The 12,311-nt window shown below is 46.1% G+C and overlaps 1 protein-coding gene across 1 annotated transcript in view; it reads right to left on the bottom strand.

The window, feature by feature from the left end:
• Positions 1-8,356, bottom strand: part of SYNJ2 (synaptojanin 2) — a 67,467-nt gene extending 59,111 nt beyond the window's left edge. Inside the window, exon 1 of the mRNA XM_069954598.1 lies at positions 7,907-8,356. Within this exon, the coding sequence (XP_069810699.1) occupies positions 7,907-8,030 (124 nt within the window). The 5' untranslated portion in view covers positions 8,031-8,356. The remainder of the gene's footprint in view (positions 1-7,906) is intronic.
• Positions 8,357-12,311: the final 3,955 nt, after the last annotated feature.

Raw genomic sequence — 12,311 nt, 5'->3', positions numbered from 1 at the left:
TCCAGATACCCATGACACCTTCCAGGACCTAACCCAGTCTACCCGCTGCTGGTGCCGCACATGGCGGTTACTCTAGATAATAGCTGGTGGTCATAATATAAGACTTGACTACCGATCCCGCAGCAGATGGTACCCACCATTTAGATCCCAAGAAGCCGGGCAAGCCACCCCCAGAAGACATTTAGGGGAAGAAAATGGTGTAACTGGTGTAAAGTGACACTGGCTCAGTTACCCCTGGCAACCAATCAGATTCCACCTCTCATTTTCCAAAGAGTCTGTGAGGAATGAAAGGTGGAATCTGATTGGTTGCTAGGGGCAACTGGGCCTGTTTCACTTTACACCAGGTTTGATAAATCTGCCCCCCTTCCCCCCCCCTTCCTGCTGTTCGGACACATTGGGGGAGATTTATCAAACATGGTGTAAAGTGAAACTGGCTCAGTCGCCCCTAGCAACCAATCAGATTCCACCTTTCATTCCTCACAGACTCTTTGGAAAATGAGAGGTGAAATCTGATTGGTTGCTAGGGGAAACTGAGACAATTCTACTTTACACCATGTTTGATAAATCTTCCCCAATATGTCCGAACAGCAGGAACGGTCCGTACACAGTAACCTTCATTATATAATCCGCATCCACATCATTTCTCTGGCTCTTTTTCTGTATATGATTTTCACAAATCCGCTTTTCTGTCCTTATCTGTTCCTCATTTCTATGGAGCACTGCAGTATCTTAAAGGGGAACTATGTGCAGGTTAGAGGAATCTAACCTGCTGACAGCCCCCTATAGTGCACGAAGCACCGAGAAGAGAGGTATGTGTCTTACCTTCCTCCTCGGCGCCGTTCCTGTGCTAGCAGTTAACAATGTAATCCTTGGGCCATAGTGCCGATCCTTGAGCTATGGGGGGCGGGGGCAGTGCTCCTTACGGCGCTCTGGATCAAGGATTACACTGTTAACTGCTAGCACAGGAATGGCGCCGAGGAGGAAGGTAAGACACATACCTCTCTTCTCGGTGCTTTGTGCACTATAGGGGGCTGTCAGCAGGTTAGATTCCTCTAACCTGCATAGAGTTCCCCTTTAAGATACTGCAGTGCTCCATAGAAATGAGGAACAGAAAAGGACAGAAAAAAAGATTTGTGAAAATCATATACAGAAAAAGAGCCAGAGAAATGATGTGGATTATATAATGGAGGTTACTGTGTTCCTGCCGTCGCTCGGTATCAATGATCATGTAGGACCCGTCTGAACAGCTAATGGCCGGTAGGATATAAAATATCAAGGAAACCATCATTCACTGACTAATGTTCTTTACTGTTCATCATCAACTTATCTCCAACATGGCCACCTTTACTATGTTTTATTAACCCTGTTTATATTATCACCATAAGGGGTTCTCAAATGGATTTTGCAACATTCCCCTTATTTGGGATTGGGGGGGGGGGGTTATACTTACCTGTTTAATCCTGACTGCCTCCAGCAGCCCCACTTCAGTGTCCCCACCCTGCTGACCCAATATATACCCAGTCATCACTGCAGCCAGTCACCGGCCTAATTGGTCACATGTAGTGTTAAGCAAACCAGTCAAAATGTTCGGGTTCGGCTACTTTATCCGAATGTGATTGTTTGGGGTTTCATTCCAGGCGGCTGCTGAAGTTGGATGTCACCCTAGAGACTACTGCTCCCAGTGCACCCATCCGACCCGGCTGTGATATCCATTAGAAAGGGAGGGGGGGGCGCCCAGGGTGGAGCATGCACTACAGGTGGTAGCTCCGCCCCCACTGCACCAAAGACACCTCATTAGCATCGGGAATAAACTGCTAATTTCCTCAAACAGCGGCAATGACGAAGGTAAAAAAAGATCCATATAGCACATGGGGCGCCGAGGATGAAGGTAAGCCCTGTGTGCTACATGGACATATCAGCAATTTCCCTCTGTATATGGGTTGGACACACCCTATTAATGATGATGACTTTTTTGGGCAAAGGACATTATCATTTCTTTATTTTCCAGTTGACTTGCCGCCATTAGGCTGGGTTCACACTACGTTTTTTGCAATCTGTTTTTCAATTGATTTTAATTATAAAAAAAATAAAAAATAAAAATAAAATGCATGTGTTTTTTTTCCAGGCACACACGAATAAAGTCAGCTACCTTTTTGTATAGGTTAAAAAAACTGATGCGTTTCGATCCTTCTGTTATAACAGAAATAAATGGAAAAACGGATCAAAACGGATGCACACAGATGCATCCGTTTTTCCATCCGCTTTATGCAAGAACGTATGAAAAAAAAAAAATTAATTGCAAAAACGTAGTGTGAACCCAGCCTTAGGAATAGTTTTTTTGCAGCATGTGTTGTCAAAATAATTTTGGGGCATGTAATATGTATATTTAACAGTTTTATCATTTTTATGGGGGGGGGGGGGGGCGTCAAAGAAGAGCAAATCAAACCGGTTTTGTATTAGTTGAGTGTTATTATTACCCTTCAGTATGAACGACATCGCGGCACGGTAAGAGATGATGGAAATACCAGATATAAACATTTTTCTTAGACAATAAGTGTTACTGTGTGATGGTGCTGGATGATGACTCCATCACTTCAGGGCAAACTTTGTGTTTTATGTGTTTTTTCTCCCTTGTCCTCTCTAGATAACATTATGTAATGTTGTTTGACTATATTTTTTTTTATATTCTCCTAAATAAATAATAAAGGGTTCCATATATAAATGACCATTATGTTATACAGCTGCTCCTGTACACGCACTATGTCTCTTCAAAATGTTTCTACTAGTCACATTTGTGTCCTCATTTTTCTGATAATTCTGTATATTTGGTTAAAAACTGAAGTTTCAAATAACTGAAAAAATATAATTTTCATGCATTATTATAGGACACTTAAAGGGGTATGCCAGAGGGGAAAAATATCCTTAAAATCAACAGGTGTCAAAAATGTATAAAGGTTCATAAATGATCTCTATTTAAAAACCTCCAGTCTTCCAGTACTTATGAGCTGCTGTATGTCCTGCAGGAGGCTGCATATTCTTTCCAGTCTGACACGGTGCTCTCTGCTGCCACCTCTGTCCATGGCAGGAACTGTCCAGAGCAGGAGAGGTTTCTATGGGGATTTGCTGCTGCTCTGGACAGTTTCTGACATGGACAGAGGTGGCAGCAGAGAGCACTGTGTCAGACTGGAGAGAATATACCACTTCCTGCAGGATATACAGCAACTGATAAGTACTGGACGACTGGAGATTTTTAAATAGAAGTAAATTACAAATCTGTATAACTTTCTGAAACCAGTTGATTTGAAAGAAAAAAAATTGGATGGAGTACAAAAGGTATAGACCTTCTTGACTCATAGTAATAATTGTTATTGTCATCAGATTTCCGGCTCCATCTACTGAATAAACGCTACCAGCTCCACTTTAACCTACATGAGGGTTTGGCAGAAAAATACTTCAAATAAAAGACGACTTCTTTGTCGGCCTGTCACATGAGATGACGCAGCTGCCACAGGTCTGTGCGTCTCTTATATAACAGCTCCGGTCTCCGCTGCGTCTCCTGGCTGCGAAAACTCCCGCTAAGCCGTTTTCCCTGCCATAAAAGGTCTGAGGACGTCTTTTACCAATATCCCCATCTGCAGATTAAGGGGGCATTAACAGGTCCAGGAGCTCCAAGACTATTTAGATCTTCCAGCCACTGTACTGATAGAGCTGTACAAGCGCTTGTTTTTTGCTGGACCAACTGTGTTAAAAGGGGTTTTCTGGGAAAAACTGAATGATTGCCGATTCTCAGGATAAGACATCAACAACCGACTGGCTGACACCCAGCACCCCTACCAGTCAGCGAGTGTGGTCCTGCTGTGCTATTCAACTGGATAGGCTTTGGGCTCCACCAGGGAGTGGAGTCTAAGCCGAGACTAATGCATCAGGTTTTTTTGTTTTGTTCTTTTGCAAAAAAACAGTGTGAACCGGCCTTACCCGGATCTGGATCTGCAAAAAACGGATAGAAAAAATGGATGCATGTGTATGCATCCAATTTTATCTGTTTTTCTATTGAATTTCATTATTAAAAAAAACCAAAACACATTCGCTTATTTTTAACGGACTCAAAAATGCGGTCGACTTTTAAAAAACGGAAACGTTTTGATTCGTTTTTTTTTTTTAATAATGGAATTCAATAGAAAAATGGATGTATACACATGCATCTGTTTTTTCCATCCGTTTTTTGCAAAAAAAAAGGATTGTAAAAAAGTAATGTGAACACAGCCTGAGATAGATTTCCAATTCTTTCCTCAACCCGGATCTACATATTTTCTGCCCCTTCCAATTCCCGCCAGTACATCAGCTTCTTCGCGGTTTTCCTTAGGAGTGTGACACGTCTCCTCCCCTTCCTATCACGGTCACCCGGGATTTTCCATTACATTTCACTATGTAGAGTGCAAAGTAAATAGAACTGTACAGCACACCATTAACAAACATTAGATACGGCCTTACAGACCAATCCTGGCAACATAGACACGTAGAAATCCTGGTTATCTGTAGCTACAAAACCCGGCGGCAGAGAAAACCATTACACGTCCATCATCACTTCCCAATATTTATATCATTAAAGGGAATCCATCAGCAGGTTACAAGTATGTTCGCTTTAAGTTGCACACATTGGCGCCGACGCGGGAAAGCCAGTGCCACTGTCCTCTTTTTGAACCATGGCCCGATTCCCGCGTACAGTATTGTTCTATTCCCGGACACTGGTCTGCCCTCAGTGGGAGGAAGCCGCCGCCCCTCTATGATGCGGCTACATTGATTTTAATCACCTCCGACCAGTGCCCGGAAATAGAATGGCGCTGTATGCGGGAATCAGGCCGCCGTTCAAAAAGAGGACCGTGGCACTGGCTTCACCGTGCCGCCACCATTCTATCTATGTGCAAAACTTAAAGCAAATGTACTGCTGGTACATTCGCTTTAAGGAAGGTAATTCATAGCAGGCTGTAAAATGGTTTCATATTGGAGCAATCACTTATTCTGGAGTTCAAGGGTTTTTCCAGGAGTTGAGAAATCTCTAAGTATCTGTACATGTGATACTGTGAAATACATAGCATGACATACCTACACGCTGTAATGTCTTAATGTCTTTTATTGCCACCTGATGCCACAGGCATGCACCCTGTATGGCCCGCCATTTGTACGTTAAAGGGCAATTCCAGGTTGTTGTTTTTTTTTTCTTCTTTCATTTGATGAAAAAATTAAAAAAAATAACATAGACTTACCTCCCCCGCTCCAGCGCTGATGCCCGTTTCCTGCAGCTCCGGTCCCCTGTTCCCCGGCTGCTTTCTGGTAACAGAGGAGACCTGGGGCGTGATGTGACGGTTCCACCTCGGCTGCTGACACATCCCAGGTCTCCTCTCTAACTATCACTATCCTTACCTACCACACCTTCTCCATGTCACTAACCTTACCTACCAAACCTTCTCCTATGTCACTATCCTTACCTACCAACCCTTCTCCTATGTCACTATCCTTACCTACCATACCTTCTCCTATGTCACTATCCTTACCTACCAACCCTTCTCCTATGTCACTATCCTTACCTACCAACCCTTCTCCTATGTCACTATCCTTACCTACCAACCCTTCCCCATGTCACTATCCTTACCTACCAACCCTTCTCCTATGTCACTATCCTTACCTATCAACCCTTCTCCTATGTCACTATACTTACCTACCAAACCTTCTCCTATGTCACTATCCTTACCCACCAAACCTTCTCTTATGTCACTATCCTTACCTACCAAACCATCTCCTATGTCACTATCCTTACCTACCAAACCTTCTCCTATGTCACTATCCTTACCTACCACACCTTCTCCTATGTCACTGTCCTTACCTACCAACCCTTCTCCTATGTCACTATCCTTACCTACCAAACCTTCTCCTATGTCACTATCCTTACCTACCAACCCTTCTCCTATGTCACTATCCTTACCTACCAAACCTTCTCCTATGTCACTATCCTTACCTACCAAACCTTCTCCTATGTCACTATCCTTACCTACCAAACCTTCTCCTATGTCACTATCCTTACCTACCAAACCTTCTCCTATGTCACTATCCTTACCTACCAAACCTTCTACTATATCACTATCCTTACCTACCAAACCTTCTCCTATGTCACTAACCTTACCTACCACACCTTCTCCTATATCACTATCCTTACCTACCAAACCTTCTACTATATCACTATCCTTACCTACCAAACCTTCTCCTATGTCACTGTCCTTACCCACCAAACCTTCTCCTATGTTACTATCCTTACCTACCAAACCTTCTCCTATATCACCATCCTTACCTACCAACCCTTCTCCTATGTCACTGTCCTTACCCACCAAACCTTCTCCTATATCACTATCCTTACCCACCAAACCTTCTCCTATATCACTATCCTTACCTACCAAACCTTCTCCATGTCACTAACCTTACCTACCAACCCTTCTCCTATATCACTATCCTTACCTACCAAACCTTCTACTATATCACTATCCTTACCTACCAAACCTTCTCCTATGTCACTAACCTTACCTACCAAACCTTCTTCTATGTCACTATCCTTACCTACCAAACCTTCTCCTATGTCACTATCCTTACCTACCAAATCTTCTCCTATGTCACTATCCTTACCTACCAACCCTTCTCCTATATCACTATCCTTACCTACCAAACCTTCTCTTATGTCACTATCCTTACCTACCAAACCTTCTCCTATATTACTATCCTTACCTACCAAACCTTCTCCTATGTCACTAACCTTACCTACCAAACCTTCTTCTATGTCACTATCCTTACCTACCAAACCTTCTCCTATGTCACTATCCTTACCTACCAAATCTTCTCCTATGTCACTATCCTTACCTACCAAACCTTCTCCTATATCACTATCCTTACCTACCAAACCTTCTCTTATGTCACTATCCTTACCTACCAAACCTTCTCCTATATTACTATCCTTACCTACCCAACCTTCTCCTATATCACTATCCTTACCTACCAACCCTTCTCCTATATCACTATCCTTACCTACCAAACCTTTTCCTATGTCACTATCCCTACCTACCAACCCTTCTCCTATGTCACTATCCTTACCTACCAAACCTTTTCCTATGTCACTATCCTTACCTACCAAACCTTCTCCTATGTCACTAGGTCACATGATGATATGATAGCTGTACGTATATGTTAACAACCTTTTTTTATAAAATGGGCTGATGTAGTGTATGAGCACGGACCGGCATATACCCATTGACGTCAATGGCCTAATGATGAGGACAGCTGATGACTACTTCCGGGGGTCATTTTCAGACCTTCTACATGTCTGTACTTGGTCACTAGAGAGAGATGGGCTCCGATTTTAGGTCTCGGTGTAAATCCATATAAAATGATAAGTGTAATTGGACACAGGTAATAATGATGATGAAGGATATAAGTAATACAAAGGACCTAGATGAGTATAAGGATACGAACACAACAGCGTCTATATACGTTACAATCACAGCTAGCGCCCTGGTACACTGCCATAAAGATCGGTTTGCAAACTGTCAGTGATTGCAGAATATGACCCATTGTGTTCTATGGGACAATACAGAATAACAAGGGATCTGTCATTCTATGAACCTATCTGTCACTCTGGCTCATACTAGGTCTGTGATCCCATTGAAGTCAATGGGATCTCTCTGGGTCTATTATTGAATGGACTTTTCGAGGGACCCAGCCTGACCTGCACACTCAGGAGTAGTCTTTGCTGATCTTCTGTCCTGGAATGAGTGACAGCTGGCAGCCCTGATGGAACTCTATGGCAGTGCCTCCAGAGCTGCACTCAGACTGCAGCTCAGTGCTTCCCTCCCGGCCCCGCACTTACTCAGAGCAGCGATGGTCCCGGACTCGAAGAGCAGACAGTCGTCCCTATGTCGGGACTCCAGCAGGACGCTGTAACACCCCGGCTCCGGCTTCACATGGATCTTCAGCCCCTTACTGAGAGCCATGATGGGAGCGGAGCCCGCGGGGGTCACCGCACATCTCCCGGGGTCACATCCAGCGCTGGAGATCAGCTGATCACTCCCTAGTCCCGATCTTTTCTCCCCCTCCGGATTATCGGTGCCCCTGCCCTGCCTGACACATCCCGGCCGGATCACCGGGCGCTCCTCATCCTCACTGACACCTCCCGCGTATCGCTTCCGTGTGAACACGTCGCTCCCCTGCGCCTTCTCCCACTCTATCTCTTCCCCTGCCCCATTCCAGAGATCTGTGCGGGGGGATCACTTGTCCTCAGCTTGGAGGGAGTTTACTTTTTCTTAATTCCTTTCTGTCCTGACTCCTCCTTGCAGGCTGGCTCTGGCGCGGTGCTCTGGCTCCCTCTGCTGGATAAGTGAAGGTAGTGCAGCTGCTGGTCAGACTGCAAGCAGCAAGCTCACCGCAGCAGTGTCTGGCGCTTTACGTCCCTTCTTACAGCACTTTATTATGGCTGGGAAATGGTTGTTTGTATTTACTAAGCGGATACAGCACAACATTAGTACATCAGTGTGCAAAACGTTTATATTAACCAAATATACATAGGTAAACACAGGGGTAGTTCACAAAAAAAAATCTTTCAAATCAACGAAAGTGCCAGAGATTTTTAATTTACTTTAATTAAAAAAATCTCAGGTCTTCCGGTACTTATCAGCTGCTGTATGTCCTGCAGGAAGTGGTGTATTCCTTCCAGTCTGACACAGTGCTCTCTGCTGCCATCTCTGTCCATGTCAGGAACTGTCCAGAGCAGCAGCAAATCCCCATAGAAAACCTCTCCCGCTGGAAAGAATACACTACTTCCTGCAGGACATACAGCAGCTAATAAGTATTGGGAGATGAGATTTTTTTAATAGAAGAAAATTACAAATCTCTGGCACTTTCTGGCACCAGTTGATTTGAAATAAAAAATGTTTTGGTCAACAACCCCTTTAATTCTGCGTTCCATAGAATTGTATAGTGCCCACCCCTCATTACTGCTCCATACAGCTCCTGTCTCACCACTGGTCCCCCCTAGGGATGGGAGGAGATCTGACAAACAATCTAACATATACATTGGCTGTAATAATTATTGTCTGTAATGGTGCGTTTACACAGAACGATTATCGTTTGAATTTTCGTGATAACCATCGTATTTGAGCGATAATTGGCTCATGTAAACACAGCGAACAATGAAGCGACGAGCGAGAAAACGTTCATTTAGATTTTTTAACATATTCTCAAATCGTCGTTGGTCGTTCGCTAAAAATTCGCAGATCGTTCAGTGTATACAGTCTTTAAAGGATTCATCCTAGGTGAGAGATGGGCTTAAGCGATCTTAAAACCGTCGCAATAACGATTTTTTCAAACGATATATTGTTCCGCTGATCGTTATGGAAACAAAATCGTTGCTTCACAATCCTTTAACGATCAATAAGGCGAATTATCGCTCCGTGTCAAAGCGAAAAGCATGAAGCATTAACACTGAATTCAATGTCATTTAATGAATTGATTCCGAGGCATAAAACAGCAGTTTTAGGCCTCAAAATACACCCCAAATCTCATGTGTGAGCCTCCGCGCTCATCATATGGTGTGTTGGCTTTGTGTGCTAGCATACAGCGTTTGTTTTCTGTGTTTTATGTAATACCTCCAGTGTGTTTCTCAGCCCTGCACACAGCGGTCATCTCTCTAATATTAAAGTATTTTACATTCATCCGGCCCACCTTCCATAAAATGGAAACAATGTTTAAATTTTTGTGCAAACAATCAATAAGAATAAAGAGCCGATCCCAGCGAATCAGCACATATGTATTGTAAAAGGGGGGAGAGGGAGGATTAAGGGGGGGGGGGAGGAATATCTAAGGAATGGGGGGGGGGGAATATCTAAGGAATGGGGGGGGGAGGAATATCTAAGGAATGGGGGGAGGAATATCTAAGGAATGGGGGGGGAATATCTAAGGAATGGGGGGGAGGAATATCTAAGGAATGGGGGGGGGGAATATCTAAGGAATGGGGGGGAATATCTAAGGAATGGGGGGGAATATCTAAGGAATGGGGGGAGGAATATCTAAGGAATGGGGGGGGGGAATATCTAAGGAATGGGGGGGGGATATCTAAGGAATGGGGGGGAATATCTAAGGAATGGGGGGGAGGAATATCTAAGGAATGGGGGGGGAATATCTAAGGAATGGGGGGGAATATCTAAGGAATGGGGGGGAATATCTAAGGAATGGGGGGGGGAATATCTAAGGAATGGGGGGGGGAATATCTAAGGAATGGGGGGGAATATCTAAGGAATGGGGGGGGAGGAATATCTAAGGAATGGGGGGGGAATATCTAAGGAATGGGGGGGGGGAATATCTAAGGAATGGGGGGGGGGAATATCTAAGGAATGGGGGGGGAGGAATATCTAAGGAATGGGGGGGGGAATATCTAAGGAATGGGGGGGAATATCTAAGGAATGGGGGGGGAATATCTAAGGAATGGGGGGGGGAATATCTAAGGAATGGGGGGGGAGGAATATCTAAGGAATGGGGGGGGGATATCTAAGGAATGGGGGGGGGAGAGCCCATGCGGAATATAAAACCTAGGGATCACAAGACACCTTCAGGAACACATCTAGTGGGTCGCACCCGTCGCCCATTGTGACCAGGCTGTACACCAGGGGGGCCCGCCGCCCCCACTCATCACATGCTGTCATTTTGCAGCTCTCCTGAGTTGGCTGTGATAGTGATGACAGGGGAATGAGTGTCTCTTCTTCTATTCACTTGTATCAGCAGTTCAGCACATCACTGATCACTGACACAACTGAAGAGAGCGCTGGGGGGAGCCAAGGAGCCCCCAGATCCCTCTCCTGTCACTTCCAGTGTAATGAGAGAATGAAGAGAAGAGCAATATACTAGAGGGAGACAGTGGCACAGTATGCTAGATGGGGACAGGGGCACAGTATACTAGAGGGGGACAGGGGCACAGTATACTAGAGGGGGACAGGGGCACAGTATACTAGAGGGGGGACAGGGGCACAGTATGCTAGATGGGGACCCAGGCACAGTATACTAGAGGGGGGCAGGGGCACAGTATAGTAGAGGGGGGACAGGGGCACAGTATACTAGAGGGGGGCAGGGGCACAGTATAGTAGAGGGGGACAGGGGCACAGTATACTAGAGGGGGGGACAGGGGCACAGTATACTAGAGGGGGGGACAGGGGCACAGTATACTAGAGGGGGGCAGGGGCACAGTATAGTAGAGGGGGACAGGGGCACAGTATACTAGAGGGGGGGACAGGGGCACAGTATAGTAGAGGGGGACAGGGGCACAGTATACTAGAGGGGGGGACAGGGGCACAGTATACTAGATGGGGACAGGGGCACAGTATACTAGAGGGGGGGGCAGGGGCACAGTATACTAGAGGGGGGGGCAGGGGCACAGTATACTAGAGGGGGGGCAGGGGCACAGTATACTAGAGGGGGACAGGGGCACAGTATACTAGAGGGGGGGACGGGCACAGTATACTAGATGGGGACAGGGGCACAGTATACTAGAGGGGGGGGCAGGGGCACAGTATACTAGATGGGGGACAGGGGCACAGTATACTAGAGGGGGGGGCAGGGGCACAGTATACTAGATGGGGACAGGGGCACAGTATACTAGAGGGGGGGCAGGGGCACAGTATACTAGAGGGGGACAGGGGCACAGTATACTAGACGGGGACAGGGGCACAGTATACTAGAGGGGGGGACAGGGGCACAGTATACTAGACGGGGACAGGGGCACAGTATACTAGATCGGGACAGGGGCACAGTATACTAGATCGGGACAGGGGCACAGTATACTAGAGGGGGGGCAGGGGCACAGTATACTAGATGGGGGGCAGGGGCACAGTATACTAGACGGGGACAGGGGCACAGTATACTAGAGGGGGGGCAGGGGCACAGTATACTAGATGGGGGACAGGGGCACAGTATACTAGAGGGGGGGGGCAGGGGCACAGTATACTAGATGGGGACAGGGGCACAGTATACTAGAGGGGGGGCAGGGGCACAGTATACTAGATGGGGGGCAGGGGCACAGTATACTAGATGGGGTCAGGGGCACAGTATAGTAGAGGGGGACAGGGGCACAGTATAGTAGAAGGGGTCAGGGGCACAGTATACTAGATGGGGACAGGGGCACAGTATACTAGACGGGGACAGGGGCACAGTATACTAGACGGGGACAGGGGCACAGTATACTAGAGGGGGGACAGGGGCACAGTATACTAGAGGGGGGGGCAGGGGCA

The sequence above is a fragment of the Dendropsophus ebraccatus genome, chromosome 15 (assembly GCF_027789765.1).
Source record: "Dendropsophus ebraccatus isolate aDenEbr1 chromosome 15, aDenEbr1.pat, whole genome shotgun sequence".
Classification (NCBI taxonomy): Eukaryota; Metazoa; Chordata; class Amphibia; order Anura; family Hylidae; genus Dendropsophus; species Dendropsophus ebraccatus.
Note: the sequence above shows the minus strand (reverse complement) of the source record. Positions and strands in the feature narration are given on the sequence as shown.